Here is an 18,438-nt window from a genome sequence, read left to right as displayed (position 1 = left end):
TAAAAATAAGCAGTCGCGCTAAATCAAGCGGCGCGGAAAGCTAGCCATAAGCGGCGGCGCCCGCATCTTAATTCCCCCTCCGATGCATTAGGGTGGGGGCCGCACGAGTGTGGGATGTTTATCATGCGTCGACATTAAGCGGGCACGCTGCATTTAGCGCTAAAGACGTGGCGAACGGCGGCTGTAAATTATCACGAGGCGGCGGTGGCGCTGGCTGTGGCTAGCAGGCGAACAACAGCGTTTCCCAAGCGGAGCAGCGGGAGCTCGTGGTCTGTTCGCGCTGAAAACCATCAAACAATATCCTCGCTTCCCCTTTTTGCATCTTTCTGACAAAAACTCACCGCGCACGCTTCTGTCACAGAGAAGCCCCCCCACCTTCCGGCAGGAGGCGGGGAAGTCCGCCGCATTTCTGGTTTCAATTTTTTCCAGATGGGGAAAATTTCATTGATATGCGAAACGCCTGCTGTAAAGCGTTTGCTATGCTGCGAAGTGCATTAGAATACATTACGCTCTGTGACTCGCTGGCCGCATCGCCACTTCCCACTATCAATATCACGAGCCCCTCCCCCTTCACCTCCCCCCACCCTTCCCACTGAGCTCCCCCGCCCGTACCTTCAGAGTGGTGGGACAGCGTGAGCAGGCTGACGCAGGAGGCCCCGATCCCGGAGCCGAACACCGTGATGCGGTTGGAGTCTCCGCCGAAGAAGCCGATGTTCTCGCTGATCCACCTCAGCGCCTGGATCTGATCCAGCAGCCCATAGTTGCCCTTGGCAGCCTGGTCGCCTGTGCTGAGGAAGCCTGCAAATGAACAAAAAAAGAACACAAACAAAAACAATACAGATTCAGTCCGGGCAAATTGCAGCAGAAAACGTTCACATAAGCCAAAACGAGGGTGGTCTGTAGTAATTTTGCAAAGCACCAGCGACGCACAAATGCTGCTGTTGCCACAACATGGAGAAAATGTAGAAGACTTGAGTGGAGTTAAAGCAACTGGACTGGTTTTGCTGTGGAAGACATTTACCACATTGCAAAACCAGTCCAGTTGCTTTAACTTAAGCCTTCTACACTAAGATGACCTGGATGACTTAGAACCTTTGCACACGCACACACACACACACACACAGCGGTGACCAGCTGCTGATTTTTCAGGTGACAACGGCGGTAAAAGCCGTGACTTATCGGCTGACGGGGGCTGTTTGTGAAATAGGAGCGTGTGTGACCACATGTCATTTGCACCTTATGGGAAATCAATGGTTGCGTCTTCACCGCCGAGTCGAGGCCCGAACCGAGCTGCCCGTCATCAGATATATTGAGCGGTCCTAATGAAAACCTTAGGAATCTCTGCAGCAGAGCGGGCGGCGGGGGAAAAAAGAAAAAAAAAAAGATTTACAATAATTCCGGACGGCAACAGTCTTTTGGCTTCCTCTGGTCAGTCTAACACCAGGGGTGGGCAAGCTTTGTCACTGCTGGGGCCACACTGGGTTCTAAAATTTGACAGAGGGGCCGGAACAGGAGCAGATGAATGGAGTGTCTTGGCGACCTACTGCATAGGAGAAAAATATATAGATTGCAGTTTTGTAGTTTGCCCGTGTCTGGCCTAGAACCTCCAACAGAACAACCCAGCACCACCAAAGAATCAAAGAGCCACCCAGAACCACCAAAGAATCATCAAAGAACCAGCCAGAACGATCACAAAACCGCCCCAAACTATCACGAAACCATCCAGAACCACCTAGAATCATCCCTAAACCACCTAGAACCACCCCTGAACCATCTAGAACCAACACAGAACCACCCAGAGCCACCCAGAACCTCCTAGAACCAGCATCAAGAGCAGGGGTGGGCAAACTTTTTGACTGATGGACCACAATGGGTTCTAAAACCTAACAGAGGGACTGGAGCAGCAGTAGATGGATGGAGTGTTGGTGACCCACCTAATACGAGAAGAAAAGATATCATGGGATGTGAAGAAAAAGTGCTTGGATGTCAATTGAAAATGAAAAAAGCGTTACAACAAAATGTGTCCTTGAAACTCCACAGTATTTAGCCCTTTATTGAAATTACTCTGAAAACACTGAAAAGATGTTCGAAATACAGCTATTTATATGACTCATTTACTATTAATGTCATTTGTTCAAGTTCACGGGCCAGATTAGAAGGCTTAACCGGCTGCTTATGGCCCCCGGGCCGTAGTTTGCCCACGTCTGGTCTGAAACGCTCGCGACTCACTCCGAGTCGGACGGCGAGTCTCTCCTGGGTCCATCGCAGCTGATGTGCACACAACAGCCTCCCGAGGGGGAAGTGTGGAGAGCGGGGGGGGGGGGGGGGGGGGGGGTCGGGTCTTTGCTGAACGACGGCAAAATCGACACTCCTGGGAGACGATCAAAGCTGAGGAATCCCACTGCCGACGGACTCGGCTGTCCGTCAGCGCCCGCAGCGCGCATGCGAGGTGACAGCCGGCAGACGTGTGCCGGTAGCGGCGGCGGCGGCTCTCTGCTAAACATTTCAGCAGCTATAAAGCGCGGCGGGCCGATCCCCCTTGCTGGCTCGGCGGCAGTGATGCCCCCCCCACCCACGCTGTTGTTTTCATCCATTTCATGGTCCACGCCTCCGTGTAATGACGAGCTGGCTGTGTTGACGCCCTGAGGGCCGGACGGGGTTAGAGGGGGAAGTGTTTGGATATCGTCAATGCGAGTGAAAGAATAAAAAGACAAAATGAAACCACAACAAAACAAAAAAAAGTAGGAAGTAGTGTGCGTGTGTGTGTGTGTGTGACACAATCACAACTGCAGTTGCAGGTTTGCTCGACGTGCACGTCTGTGTGTGTCGGTGTTGAGTCTGAGTACCTGGTGACAGCAGTGTACAAAACCCCACCGAGAGAGGCCGCAGGTGGGACTCAAACCGACAACCTTCTGGCACGATGCACCATTGTGCTGTGAAACTGCCTGGAGGTTTGAAGCAGCAGGGCTGCGGCTGTGGAATATCTTGCTAATCGATTATTCTATCCAATATTCCATCCATTCATCGAGTGATCGGCTAAAACACACATCTGCTGAATTAAGGCTCGCTCTGCAGCAGAACCTTGCCAAAAGACCGCTTCCGCCGTCTACTGATTTGCATTGGGTGCACGGCCCGTGACGGAAGCACGTTGTGTCACACTAAAAAGAGTCCGTGCGAAACGTGAGCTTTAGATTTAATTGAACGCCGCCTCGAGTTGTTTTCTTCCTCCGCGTGGCCTTGATGATGAACTGGACCAGTGCAGAGTGTGACCCCGCCTTCACCCTTCCCAGGCCTGCGAGATAGCCTCCAGCATCCAACCCCCCTCCACCGTGACCTTGAAGGCTTAGAAGACGGATGGAAGGATGGGTGGACGGACGAGCTCAGTGGAGCTTAACATCCAAGGACGCTGATCAAACAGCTGTTCTGACTCCATCATTAGCAGGAATCATAGCGAAATGATGCGCGCTACATATTCATTCAGCTATCTGTCTATTTTGCCAGGGGTTTGGACCGAGCCCCTCGTCCAGGGTGCCTGGTCTGGGTTGAAGTGGGTGAGGAGCGGGGGAGGGAGTCCAGGCCCGATCATCGATAGCAGGGCGGCGGCGGCGGCGGCAGCAGACGAGGCAAAACAGGAAACAAATGGATCAACAGATGGTCTCCTTCAGACGCATCCCTGAGGATGACGGAGCAGAAGGGCACACACGCACAGTGAGTGTGTGTGTGTGTGAGAGAGAGAGAGAGAGAGAGAGAGAGAGAGAGAGAGAGGAAGAGAGAGAGAGGCTCTCTGACTGAAGAGATTTTTCCCCTCCGCCCCGCCGCCTCTCCCAACTCGTGCTCCGTCATAACTAAAGGACAACAGCTTTTACAACCCTCCCTGGTGTGTCGTGGAGAGAGCGGCTCGGAGGAAACTCTCCCAGAATAACCCTCGCTTTTGCCCGAGCGCTCGCTCCCCGCAAAGTGCCCGTCAGATGGGTTATCGAATGTCAAGGGGCCGACATGTGAAAAGGGATCTCCCGCTACCTCCGCGAGCAAAGCTGGCGAAAGAAAAACATAACAGGCGCACACAAGCAGCCTGGATTTGTAGTGTTTGACTCGGCGGCAAACGTGCAAATCATCCAAAGCCGGATTCCCAAGGACACGGAGCGCCACTCCGACTGTCTCGCCAGCATTTCTTTTTTTTTTTTTTTTTTAATGCTCGCCATCTATAAAATGAAGCCCGCCGTTAAAAAGTAAAGGTGGAATCCAATATCTTAAACAACAAGACGAGCTGCAGGCACTTTTTAAAAATACATCTGAAGTCGCTGCGGGTCACGTTTTAATTGGAAAGGTGACAGAAAATATCTTCTCCCTCCACCCTGAAAAAAAACAAAACAATTAAGATAGCAGAGTAATTGTTTTTCTAATGCGCAGGCCTTTTTCTGCGGAGCTGCTCTTGGAGGCGCGTTTGGTGTTTTAGTGCACGCGGCAGGAGTTTTTAGTTTTCGGAAAAGGAGCGCCTCTTCTTTTTGTCACGGTGCCTTTTCAGCAAAAGTTTCCAAAAAAAAAAACCACGAAAAAAGAAAAAGACCGAGAGAATAAATAAATAAAAATCCTGCTCATGAAGGATTCGGTGATTGATTTTTAGATCTAGCAGCTGATCCCCCCCGCCCCCCTCCCGATTCTGCAGCGCTGCGTGGGCGCTGGGTGAGCACCAGCCTTGATACGCGGCGCTGCACCATCTCCTCACAGCTGACTCCTACACAGGACCTTGGGATTCTAGGCAGCCGCTCGGCCAGGCTGCCTGGGGTGCTCGCTCCACCTCGCTGAGATGCATTTTTTTTTTAATCATTATATCATTATTTATCTGATTTTAATGCGCTGTACATGGCATTTTTTTTTTTTTTTTTTTTTTTTTTTTTACATTTTGCGTTTAATTAAGAAAAAAAAAGTGTGATCGCATTACATCCGTCTCTTAAGCCGGTTACGATTCAAATGCAAATTCCAACTCAAATGACTGGATCAATTAACTTTGGCACAACAAGGTGACTCGGCAATCACAAAATAATCATTGTTCAGTTAATGGCTGCCGTCGATGCGGCGGCAAAGGGGGGGGGAGCAATAAATTCCCGTCTGACTAATTGAATTTTCCTCTGTCACACCCCCCCCCCCCATTTTGCCCCGATTGCGAGCTGTGTTTGTCAGCGTCCTTGGCTCCTACTGGCTGACGGACGCGTAGCACAGCTGTTTACATTACAGCTCCACTGCATTCTTTAGTTTTGTTTTTTTCGACAAATTGTACAAACATGACCTATTAAAGCTACGCCGCGCAGAAGAAAATTACATTAAAAAAAAAAAAAAAAATGAAATTCTCAAGACTTTCAGGAGGATCATAAAATATATTTAGCTAACTTCTGCCAGTTGTGTTATTATTATTATTATTATTATTATTATTATTATTATTATTATTATTATTATTATTATTGTTGTTGTTGTTGTTACAACCAAAAGGTCAATCCGGCAAACAACAGAACAAATCAAGTCGTGGGCTGCAGTGAAGACTCCCGATATTGAAATGTATCCTGGGCTTCGCATTAGCCGGATGACTTATTTGCTGGCAACACACGAGCTGCGAAAGCTCCTTTTGCACTGGATGCATCCACGAGACACTCTTGACCTCAAGCTGCCGCCACGCATCTTTCTCATTGGCTGCAACGGTGCGACCTACTTCCCCTCTGTCTTTTTTCAGTGACTCACCGCTTTAGCTTCCATATCCTGCATTTGATGTTAACGATGTAAAGAGTGACACAGGCAAAAACAATTTCTCTCTGTAATACGTATAATCAGTTTTCCGAGCCTTGGTGACCTTATGCTGTTTTTCTCCGCTTTCTCATCTGCATGATTTTCATGTGAGTCTCTACAGTTAATCAAATACTGCAACATGGCTCCACACAGATCCTCAAATATTGTGCCAAAAAACCCAACAAAACAAACTGGAGAGGCTCCATATTCAGTGCAACACATGTAACAAAGTTCACTCTTGCCAAGCTAGTGGGACATTTTACATTCTGGAGGCTTTTCCAAAGGGGAAGTTTGGTGTTTTTCCGCAACTTTTCAGTTTCCGGCTCGACCCGAGCCAATCTGGGTCTGCTTTGGCCGCACTTGACGGGCCATGTGCCGGGGAGTGGGAGTGGGAGTGGGAGGGGGGGTGTTGCAAACAACCTGAACGTCACGCAACCATGCCACGTTTTCACTTTGCAGTCACTTGAATGACCCTAATAGCTGCATTCGTGCAGTCCTGGGACCTTTGCAGGAGTCTTACGCAACAGGATCAGAACTGGGTGGCGATAAATCTAAAAAAAAACCCAACACAATTCCACGTCAGGTGGGTTCCGGAGAGACCGTCCCTGCGGAACAGTGACCGCCTGCGGGTGGGGGGCTTCATCTCACTCTAAACCTGTCCACCCTGATCTTCCTCCCGCCGATGACGCGGTGCTACTTCCTTCGATGTGGCACGCGGCGGCGGTGAGTGTAGTCGGAGCTACAGTCCTGATCTCAGCTGCTGTGGCAGCGCCGGCCCCGGCCTGGTCGCAGCCGGGTCAGGTTGCACCTGTCACCTCGCATCGGGCCGGGCCGAGCAGAAACGCACAACACTCTGCGTCCCCGCAGATCAGCTCCCTCTGCGAGGGTCCCGGCCGGCCGCGTCACCTTCTCGCGGCCGCGGGGTCTCTTAATGTAAACAGCACTGCAGTCGGCCGCAGTGTTTCAGCTCCGAGAGCCCCGAGGGCCCCTGAAAGAGCACCAGCGCCTTTCATTTTAACTCTCTATCACTCCAGACACATTCATCACGTGGAGCGATGCCACGGTGGAAGTGAGTCGAAACCCTCCGACCGAGAACAAACAAACAATCAAATAAATAAATAAATCCGGTCGGTGCCGAGCGTGATGCCACATAACGTGTTTTGCAGCTTGATCGTTATTTTTTTTCTTTCTATCGATAAAGAGGCGCCGCTATCGGGGCTCGGCGGCGGCAGCGCTCTGTTTTCCTCGCCGAGCCTCCGTGGCGGCGGCGGTGATTTCCTCCCGGCGCTGATATCGCTCTATTGATTATGATTTAAATGTCTGCTTCCTATACGGCCAGCTATAACTCACGTGCGGCGGAAAAGAGTTGCCGATAATGATCGCTCCGACCGGCGGACATCTCTCTTAGCCCCCCCCGCCCCCCCCCCCTCCCTCGCCTCCCACCCCCGGTAATGGAATGTGTGTGGAGTAATGGCGGCGGAGGGTGAGGAGCGGGGTGAGAGGGGAGGCAAGGGGGGGGAGTGCAATAAGCCTGTTGTGGAGGTGAGCGGGAGTGAGGTGGCATCAGGGGCCGGATGGAGAGAAGGAAGGGACGAGGGGGAGGAGTCTGGTAAAAGAGGGGGCGGGACCAGAGGAACAGCGCTGACGTAACTCTGGGGGTCGTCTGGGATTCATTCTCTCTTTTATATCCTTTTTTTTCAAAATAAAAGTGTTTTTTTTATCCTTTCGTCCTCTCCCTCTCATCATCTTCCCTCTCTGGCCGCTGCTGGCTAACAAACCCCTCGTCTGTGTCCCGACCCTCCCTTTGGTGCCTCCCCTGCAGCTCCCTCTTGCCCTCTGCCTCTATCTTTTCTTCCCCTTTTTCCCTTCTCGGGGGAAATAAAAGGGCCACACAGTCACAGCCTTGACAATCTCCCTTAAGAATCCCGCACTACAAAAGAGAACTCCAAACGAGCCCTCTCCTCCTCCTCCTCCTCTCCCTCCTCCTCCTCCTCTTCCTCCTCCTCCTCCTCCTCCTCTTCCTCTTCCTCCTCCTCCTCTGCGGGCCGGGCCGGTCTGAATGGCTCGACTTCTGGGGTGTGGATGAGAAGCCGGGAAGGGGCGGGGGGAGGGGGAGGAGGGAGGTGGAGGGGGAGGGATCACTCCTTCACACAGCCACATAAAGGGCCTGTGTGTTGGGAGTGTGTGCAAACCCAGCAGCTCATCACTCAGACATTCCCATAAGATTCTTTTTTTTGTGGGCGTCTCTGTGTGTGTGTGTGTGTGTTTTATGTGGGCGGAGACTTCAGAGAGGAAGTGGGCGGGAAGGGGGCGGGACTCTGAACGAAGGTGAAAGCCGCTTGGGTGAATAAACGACCCCCGTTTACGGGCCCGCTGGCCCGGCGGCGCGGCTGCGGTCTGAGTCTGATTGGACTCCAGCGCCAGGACCAGGATGGTCCCCTTCCTCATCATTCACCCGCTGCCCACCTGCGTCCACACCGTTTGGACGCTTCGGATCCCGTTTTGCACTTTTTGGGCACGGAGCTCGACACACTGCTGGCTGGTTTCGGCCTTTTCGCTTGCATGAAAAGCTCACGCCCGGCTCCCTTGAGACGTGGTAATGAGAGAGCTGCTTCCAGGGTGGAATCGTCTGGTAATGTTTGTGTAAAAGTGACGGACTCACACGGCGGTTTTCACCACCTGTGCGCATTAGGTTTCCACTCAAAACGGAAGGAAAACAAGAAAACCAAGCTGCGCTTGCGCTCGTGACTTCAGCGAGCTTATTAAGGAGCCTCCGTCAAAAGCCGCGGGTGGGCGTGCTGCGTGTGATCAGCGAAGACGCGCGCTTCTGCGAGCCTGTTTTAGTGCGAGCTTTGCTTTCATGACTGTGGCCTTGTTTGTTCGTACTCCAAGCTCCGTAAAACACTATCATAAGTGTGGGCGCGCGTGTGCTGTTTGTTCCCGTTCCTGTTTCTCTCACGCTTAATTCGTAATGAGCACAACTAGCCACCTGGTTAGGCACGCCATGCTCTTGCCTTCAAGCGTTCACATGTGAGTCATTTCAGTCGGACTCTCACCTCGCAGGTCCTCCACTCTGTCAACACCAACCCCGGTCCCTGCAACAGCTAGCTAGCTAACCGGACGACATGTCGCTACAGCGCGGCCGCGTTTGTTAAACACATCAAGCTAATTGCCGTATTTTGCCCAGTGGGAAACGCAACCGCTCTGCAAACGTTCCCTTCCTGCCATGAAGCGGAGCGACGAAAGAACCAACCGCTGGGATGCTCACAGCAGCACCGGCCACACAACTCACAAGACGTGCAAAAATGTTGCAATGCAGCTGCAACTTTACAAACCCGTGGGCTTGGTTCTATTCTGGAACCTGGTGATATCTTTGTTTTATTCAGCATTGATGCACAATGAAACAAAAGCAAGCAAGAAAGAAAAACAGAAGTGGTTCATTGAAAACACTCACTCAGTTGTTGTCACCTGACAACATGAGCGGAAGAAACTCTCCGGTGGTGAATGTTAGCCTTTCACTGAGGGTTCCGCACTCAGTGTGACCACAGGGAAACACTCGCTTGCATCATCATGTTGGGAGGTGGCAGACAAAGGGGGCTCTTGTGCGAGCGTGATGCGCTTTTTATGAAATGAGATGACGACAGCAGGATGCATCTGCCAGCCGCGCGTTCAGGAAGCAGGCAGATGAATTGGTCAAAGTTCACGTTCAAAACTGAGACGGCGTTATCAAGCACGGTGTTCCAGCTTCACCTGCTAAATATCAAACTGTATTCAAACCTACAGAGGGGTTTAAACTACAGGCATGAAACAACCAGCCCACAAAACTCATTGAGACGGTAATTGAGCCGGCGTTTAACTCAGCAAATCTTTCAAGTGAAAAGCTTCTTCCAAAACCCAGAAGAAACAACTCTGACGTTCTAGCATCTGTTTTGTTTTTTTTTGGTTGTTGCACAGCAAATTTAAAATAATTCGCCCTCTAATCGAAAACCACAATCGGCAGATTGATCAACTACCTGAAACAACTGCGAGTCGCGGCCCTAATTTAAACATATGGTCCAATCACGGCAGGCAGAGGGTGGGGGGGGGGGGGGAAACGGTTGCATCTGCCTTAAAGCAAATATAATTGGATTGCACTTTTAAAAATAGCCTAGTTATTGTGCGCGCAGGCTAAAAGCAGGGGCGGCAAAAAGCGACCTCCAAATACCATTACTCATCGTTTTCTGCCACTCTGTGAGAGTCATGATCTTCAGCACAGGTGAAGTGGAGGGAAAGGGTTTTTTTCTTTTTTTTTTTTTTTGCTTTAATCTGCAAATGCGATGCACGGTCTTCCTGTTTACGAGCGAGGACAGAGACCGAGGGGCTGAGCCGGCAACCAGGACGCTCCTCTGGACAGAGGCTGTTTAATTTTGAAACAGAAGGCAGCCGGCTGGTGGTGTGTGCAGAGAAGCAGGAGAGCAGAGAGGAAGTCAAAGAACAAAAAAAGCGGCGGGTGGGGTGGGGGTGTAGGAGGGGTGGGGGGGGTGGGGGGGTTTTGGCACAAGAAAGCCTCTTTATGGCAGTCGGAACACTGACGGCCATTTACTCAACATCACATCCTTGTTTCCAGGGGATAAAAAAAAGGGGGAAAAATGAAGGGAGAAAGAGGGGAAAAATCGCCCTTTTAGATTGTCACCCTTACAAAGCACCGGCTCCTTCATGAAGTAAATCCGACATGACGGCAGAATCAAACCAGGAACTGGTGAAAAGGAATTTATGTATGAGCCCTTGATTCCTGTTGGCCATCGCGAATCAATAATTTAAATAATACGCGCCTGCAGTGAGTGGCAGAAAAGTCATCTGACGTATCGGCGGCTCAACACTCGCAGAGTTCAAACCGCATGGCGGAGCCGCCTCGACTGCAGCCCTTTGATAAAAGGCGGAGGGGAAAAAACGGAGCGCGAGGGGACAGAAATCTATGTGTGTTTTTTTTCCCGCCGCCGACTCTGCCGGCCTTCGATCGCTCGCGCCGGGACAAAGACGTGAACCCGCTCGGGCGGGTCGCGTTCCGCCGCTGGAGAGGAGACGTCGCCGCGTGAAGCATAACGGCGCGAGACGGAAGCGGCCTAAAACGCGGAGCCGCACGGAGACGCAGCCGCTCACACGGAAAATGCGGTTTGCGTGGAACCAAGGACAAAGGCGAAAAAAATAAAAACAGAAAAAAAAACTAAAAAGTAAAATGTCAAGGGGGAAAAATCTTCATCCCAAACTCTGAAAAAAAAGAAAGGAAGGAAGAAATAAATAAAAAGAAAAGGGAGAGCTCTTGCAGGGAGCTGAGGGCCTGTGTTGCAGCAGACAAAGTCATGTGACTTTGTCCTTGTATCATGACACAATTCAGCGGCAGCGGTGGCAACAACACGCGAGGAGGTCACATATGTTTGACCCTGCAGTGTCAGAAGGCCAAACAATCCATCAACCATTCCGTCACTCAATCAATCAATCAATCAATCAATCAATCAATCAGTCATGATCAGACTGCAGCTGCTGTCTGCTCCCAGTCCTGAAGCCCCGCCCCTCTTCCTCGACCACTTCCTGTCTCCCTCCGCTCGCACCGCGGCCCTCTGTTCTCCCCCAGCAGACTGTCTAAGACGGCTGCAGTGGCGGCGGCGGGCGGAGGAATAAAGACGCATTTTTTATATCTTTTGTTTTCCTATTTTTTTCCCCGTTCTTCTTTCTTACATTAAGAGAAGCGTCGCATCTCACAGCTGGTGCGGAGGCGGGCCTCGCTCGCCCACCGAGCTGGCAGGAGAGGGAGAAGCCAACGGCGGCGAGTCGCCGCCACTGCGAGCTTGAGCGCCGCTTTGGTTCCGCTCTGGAGCCGAACGTGAGTCGCAGGGAAGAAATGATTTCACGAACAATTTGCCTTTGTTGAGTTGTTGTTTAAAAAAAAAAAACAAGAAATCAAAAATTAAAATAAAAGCATCCTGGCAGCGCAAAAAAGCGCAACCTCTGCTTTGAGCGAGACAATGCGGCACGCGGGCGGGCGGCGGCTGCGCCAATCTCCCTCTCCCTCTTTCTTTTTCGCCGTCTTTTTTCTGGCCCATGGCTTGCACGAGTTCAAAGGCATGGTGCGAAACATGACATCAAGCCGGGATGATGCAATTCCAGCAGCTCGGTGGGAAAGTTCCGCACCGGGAGGACGAGGCGGCTGTGCAGCGATGCGGCTGCGGCGCCGCCGAGGAGATCAGAGCTTCGCTTATCAGCGCGGCGGCGGAGCACGAGAAAGGTCATCAGTTAGAGGATCTTTAAATACTGCCGCTCTGCAGGTCGCAGTCGGAAAAACCAGTCGTAAGCAGCTCAGTGCTTCTCTCGGCGCAGCCCTGTGGAACAAGGCCTGACGGCCGCTTCTATTACGGCTATTACAGCAACAAAACCCTGCAGAGTCTCGCTTTAAAATCAGGAGCCTTATTCAGTTTAGTGATGTGCGGAGTGGAGCGATCTTCTATTTTGACTTGAGGACGGCGTCATATTCTGGAAAAAAAGCAAACCTCTCTGCTGCCGCCGCTGCTGCCGCCGCTGCTGCTGCTGCTGCTGCTGCTGCTGCTGCCAGTTCGGTTGATTCGGGGCGGCCTCTCAATTTAAAGGGAGCAAAGATTTGTTTTTCTTCATTGGGCTCATCATTTAATTAACGTCGGGTTTGGAGCCACTCTGCTTTTATGAAGATTGTTCGTCACGAGCGCCAGCTCTCTCACACATACACACACAGACACACAGACACACACACAGAGCGGAGGAATTATTCATAATCCACTAAAAAAGGATGACACTTTCATTGTTTTTTTTAATTTCAAATGATCTGTTTTAAGTGTTGAGCACATCACTTTGTCTCAGCCGCCATTACGGCCGCAGACAATTGTCAGATGAGACGAGATGGTGATAAACAGCTTCTCCCGCTTTTCACAACAGTCACACGTACTTTGAGTCAGCCGGTTGATTCGCCACCTCTCTTATATAACCACAGTGTTTTAATCCTCCAGCCCTCAGTAGCTAATTCGTCGGCAGATGCAGGGAGCCCAACTCTTAAGTTTCGAAAAATATGTTTTAACACAACGAATGACGAATGATCTCAAATTACCAGCATTTGGACAAAAAAACCCAAGAAAACAAACCAACAACATCTCTCTTGCGACGGCAGCTGGGTGGCAGAGATTTCAATTTCACACATCTCACACGTCCGTCTTGCCAAGTTTCAGTCGAAAGCGTCAGTTTCAGGATTCCGTGACAAATCAGCTCCCCTTCAGTCGCAGCGAGCAACTGTTGCAAGCCGGGCTGCCTTGATAAAAAAAAAAAAAAAAAAAACACTGGAGGAGACCAAGAAGAGAACAGAACCAGGCAGGCAGCAACCAAGGACCATGAAGCCAATTAGGCCTCATTGGGAACAAACTCCACCTACTTTTGAGCCACTAAACTGCAGAGAAGAGAATTGAAGAGAAAAATCTTGTGACTTGTTGCCAAGATGGCTGGCAATTCTAAACAGTTGGAAGGTGAGTATGTCAGTGTGGATGCCTGTTTGTCTCTATGTGGCCCTGTGGTAAACTTCCCCCGGGTCTAACGGGGTGTAACAACGGTGACTGGCTCCCAGTGCAGGATAAATACTGATGGAAAACAGATGCTTTGCAATGGAACACACATTCATTGGACATCTATTATCATAGACAGAGTACAAAGATATACACATTGGTAGTTGGGGGCTTCAATGGAGGTTGCATCGTGATTTTTCTACAAGAAAAGTGGTCAAAGACACACGAGATCCGGCTGGGTTGCCGCGGCAACGAGAAATGCGACAAAAAAACCAGACACCGCAGTTGTCCTCACGCTGTTGTTTTTATTGAGCTGCCCTGCACACAATGTGCAAATGTGCTTGTTACTTGGCTGTTTATTGCTGTGTATTGTGCGTGAGCTGAGCTGCGTGAATCCTGGGCCGTTGCTGTTTGCCATGCTGAGATGTTGCCTCGTGGAGTCGAACCATTTGACACCTCAGAAAGGTTTGTTTGTTTTCATCCTAACTGTGCAGTGCATTCCTGTTAAAAGAGCATTTAAGGCTTTGCGCGAGATTTTTTGTTGTTGCAGTTTTGCGATTTGCAGGTGTTTCCATTGAGAATTACGTTTGCTTTTGTTTGTTTACGTTTTTTTTTGGTGTCAAGAACGTTTGTTATATATTACTTATATTAAATATATTAAATATTCAGTTTCCTCCTCCGTCCAACCATAACGCAGTATTTTCACTTGAAGTGGACTGGTCACTGGTCACATGACCACGTACGTACGTCACGTGCATCCGGTGATGCATAAATGCGAAAAAAGTGGTTCCATCACACTTTTGCGATCTTACTTAATATCTATATGCCTGAAAAACCACCTCATGAGCAAAACCTGTTAGCGATATTTGTGAGTTTTTTCCGAAGTTTAGGTGTTTCCATTAGCAGTTTTTTATTGCGATATTTAGGTTTCGCACAATTCTAGGGGTGAAATGCAGCTACTGACTCAGAAGCTTAGTCTGGTAACATCCACGCTTTCTATGGGATGCTTATCAGATGGAACTGTACGATGAATCAAAAATTGGAAATACACTGACAATACACGTGTGAAATTGAATCAAAATCATCTAAAGTTTGAACGATTCAAATCCAGATGTCACCGTCCTCCTCCTCCTCCTCCTCCTCCTCCTCTTCCTCCGGCTCCTACCAAGAAGTTGGGAATAATTAGAGTTGGATGGTTGTGCACGTTGGGCTCCAGCCATGTGTGTATGTAGCGAACGCCGGTGCCACTGTGACTACAAACCGAGGAAGGAGGTCCGGTGTGTAGCACAGCACGCGCGCACACACACACGAACACACGCACACACACACACACACACACACACACACACACACACACACACGTGTTTGTTTGTTTGCAGTCGCCCGTGCACGGCGGCAGCGGCACTGTGCGAGTGCACAGCTGGACGGGGGGGAGAGGGAGGGTGGTGGTGGTGGTGGGTGTGCAGCGGGCCCAGTAGAGCGGGGTGGCTGTGGTGGCTGTGGTGGCTGTGGTGGTGGTGGTGGGTGGGTGGGGAAGGGGGGGTTGGGGGGGGGGGACTATGGATATTAATCACCAGGAGGAGCGCGGTGCTGCGGCGCCGGCCGGAGATGGATGGGGTGTGAGTGCAGTGATGTCACCCTGACAAATGGAGCGGCCGTGTCGACTGAGACTTGCACATCGCCTCTCATTTCAATTAGTTCCTCACGCAGGAAGCCGCCGAACCCGCACTCTGTAGGCCACACATGCCAAATAAATAAATAAATAACTAAATAAATAAACACACACACACCCACAGTCTGGTCATCGGACCCCCCCCCCCCCCCCCCCTCGCCCCATCCCGACACACACAAGCCCCGCCCCCTCTGACAAGATGCACTGATCCGTGAGGATGCGGCCCGGCGCCGGTAATTAATCCAACTCTATTATGACGGAACCTTTTATTTTAATCCCGGCCACTAGTCACTCATTACTGTGCGTGTTATCAGCCCAGCGCACTGATGAGGTGCACAGTCAGCCAGCCAGCCAGCCAGCAGGCAGATACTGGAGATGGAGTCCTGGTGTTTACAATGTGTTTTTACTTTTATGATGATTTCACTGGGAAGGCGCTTGTCTCTTTTTATCATTTGATTGACTTTATTGACTTTTTGGAGATGTGCTCTGGTTCCCTGTCTAAGGTCTGGCGCTGGTGAAGTCTGCCTAGACTGCCGGGCGCTGAAACCCTCAGAGTGAATGGATGAGGAACAGAGTGATGAGGGGTGAACAAATGCAGGGATGAGAGATGAATGGAAGAGGAACGAACAGATGATGGGATTAGAGGGAAAGGGAACGATGAGGGAGGGGAACGAGCGAATGATGAGGAGATGGGGGCGTCAAGGAATGAGTGAATGAGGGGATGGAGGGTGAACAAATGAAACGAGGGAAGTGAAGAGATGATGGATGGACAAATGAGGCGATGAGGGACGAAGAGACAGCGGATGAGGAGATGAGGGTGAAGGAATGCGGAGATAAGCGATGAAATGGATGAGAGGGTGAGGAATAAGAGACTGAGGATTAATAAAGCAGGGGATGGATGGAAGCTGAAAGATGAAGGGATGAAAGAATGAAGGGAGGGAGGGGTGAAGGGTGAAAGAATGAGGGGATGAAGGGATGCTAAAGTGAGGATGAGGGAGAAGGACGATGAGCTGAGGGGCAGGAAGGGGTTCGGCCAGGTATTAGCGGGCCTGACTCATAAATTAGGGGCTTTAGTTAAAGACTTAATGAAATGTCCAGATGACGACGAGAGCACAGAACCAGCTCGTAGTCGCTCTCTGTCTGAAAGCCTTGATAGCAGGAGCAGCAGGAGCAGCAGGAGCAGCAGGAGCAGCAGGAGCCTGGGCCAGCAAAGCTGGCGGGATTCTGCAGGCTCTCGTGCCTGCAAGAGGAGCGCGAGGACCCTGTTTTCACAGGTACCGCCGCCATTAGCCAGAGGAGGGAGTTTTCTTTTCAAGCCGCAGGTCCCCCAGTAATCTTTGACACTGACAGACTGGAGTACGCCGCCCAGCCACTTGTGTTAAGGACCTCTCAATCACCAGCCCCTGCTCCCAACACCTTCTTCATTTTCTACTTCCTGCCTCATCCTCTCCTCCCTGATCTCGGCGATGACACCTCCACCTCCACCTCCACCTCCCGCCTGCCGCCTGCCGCCTGCCGCCTGTTGACGCGGGAGGACGGTGGCGTTTGGCTTTGAAAGCGAGGGCAGGCCCGGCGGCTGCATGCGAGGAGCGGCTAAGTTGGAGGGGATTTTGATCAGAGCCTCCAGAGGCCTCGGCTCTGGTTCCAGCTTAGCATTAGCGGTGGGTATCGCTTCATCTGGCCATGAAAGCATCAGGAGATTAACACCAAGCCTACAGAGGGATGTGGGGGATGGGTGGTGGTGGTGATGGTGGTAGTGGGAGAGGAACTTTATTGTGCCAGTCGAATTAATTAGACACTTCCACATGTGCATTTAGCACATTAAAGCTGCTTTAAAGGTTCCAGGAAATGTGACTCTGGAGGCGACGAAGAAGAAGAAGAAGAAGAAGAAGAAGAAGAAGCAGAAGAAGCAGAAGAAGGAGGAGGAGAAAAAAGCCGTATTTCATAGCCCGGTCGGTAATTGCAATCGGTGTACGAGGCGAACAAACGCGCGTGGATGCTGTGAACCGCGATCATACGCGCCGCCTTTGTGTGGTGCAGTCGGAAAAAGGCGGCGTATGAAAGGAATGCGGCGGAGGAAAGAAATAAATAAAAACAGAGCAGTCAGCGAGGAAGCTGCTAGCGAGAGACGGCGAAGGGCGCGACTCAGCGGACGTCCACGCTTTGTCGGCCACGAGTTGAGTCAGTCCTCCCCGTGACAATTTTTTTTTTTTTTTTTCCGCAGAGTCCTTTTGTTGATGAAACCTGCGTGTTCCCAGAGAAGAGCGGGGCGATGGGAAAAAAAGTAAAAACAGATGAAAAGCTTCTGGAAATGGTTGGTGTGATTACCATAACACTTAGCATGTCGGACGGAGCCGAGCCTGTTGTGTGTTTGTTTTTTTGCATAAGACACAAGAGAAAATTCCCACTCGCGTCCATTGTCCGACAAACAAGCGCGACAATATTTGATTTATTTTCTGCCCCCCCACAAACAACCGCCATTGAAGTCCCCGCTTCTCTCCACGAGGGTCTCCTCGTATTTGTGCCGTTCCTCCTTTTCATTTTTTCCACCCCGCCGTTCCTTCCTTTTAATCTTAGCTGCGGCGGGGGGAAAGAAAGAAGGAACAAAAAAAAAAAACGGGTTCCAGCGACAACAAAAAGGTTAGATCTGGCTTCCTGTTTCATCTCGGCCCTCCTGTGATCCCCCCCCCTCCCCCGAGGGGGAACCTTCTCTCTTTGCTCGCCCGCGCCGCTCCGAGATGGGAGATTGTGCCAGGGCTCTGTTTGTTTGGCTTTCTTCCTCTCTCCTCTCCTCTCCTCTCCACACCTCCTCCTCCTCCTCCCCCGCCGCCGCCTCCCCCCAAACCTAAAATCTGCCTGACAGTTCGGCGGCCCCACAGGAGCCGCCGTCAGATAAAATGTCACCGCGGCTTTGTTCCCCGGCGCCATGTAGGTCCCCGGCCTGGATCGCACCGTGGTACCTGGAGGTTCCGGCGGCCAGAATGAGAGACGGGCAGCAGCAGCAGCAGTGTTCCCACACTTTATTAAGCCAGCCTGCCTCTTATCTTGATGGACAAAATCGGCTTTGATGGACAATCAAATTAGATGGTTTAACCTCAGAGCCGTGCGCTTAAACCACAAATAAATCATACATGCCTGAGTGACGCCGCTAATTCGGGATCCCTTGCAGGGAGTGCGTGTGTGTTTGTGTGTGTGGGATGGGGGGGTGGTACGCGTGATAGGATAAGAGTCTCGCTGTCACTTTACATGACAAGCACCGGAAGCCTTTTACTCCCCGCCCCCCCACCACCACCCTCCAGTCGGGTGCCGGGGGTCCGACTCTGGTCTCGGCTCCTGGCAGCTCCGTCCCCTAACGAGGCCGGAGTGCAAGAACCGAACACGCCAGCCGGCCAGCCGGGCCGGCACTATGGGCGGTTGCCGCTGTCAGCTGCT

At 51.2% G+C, this 18,438-nt stretch overlaps 1 protein-coding gene across 1 annotated transcript in view; it reads right to left on the bottom strand.

Moving 5' to 3' along the window:
• Positions 1–612: 612 nt before the first annotated feature.
• The window catches only part of LOC142879726 (neuroligin-3-like), a gene marked incomplete at its 3' end in the record, with an annotated part of 67,715 nt that continues 49,889 nt past the window's right edge, over positions 613–18,438 (bottom strand). The window contains exon 5 of the mRNA XM_076013139.1: positions 613–798. Coding sequence (XP_075869254.1) covers positions 613–798 — 186 coding nt within the window. The remainder of the gene's footprint in view (positions 799–18,438) is intronic.

Source organism: Nelusetta ayraudi, unplaced genomic scaffold, assembly GCF_046127955.1.
Source record: "Nelusetta ayraudi isolate G7.1 ecotype Tasmania unplaced genomic scaffold, CSIRO-AGI_Nayr_v1 ptg000143l, whole genome shotgun sequence".
Taxonomy (NCBI): Eukaryota; Metazoa; Chordata; class Actinopteri; order Tetraodontiformes; family Monacanthidae; genus Nelusetta; species Nelusetta ayraudi.
Note: the sequence above shows the minus strand (reverse complement) of the source record. Positions and strands in the feature narration are given on the sequence as shown.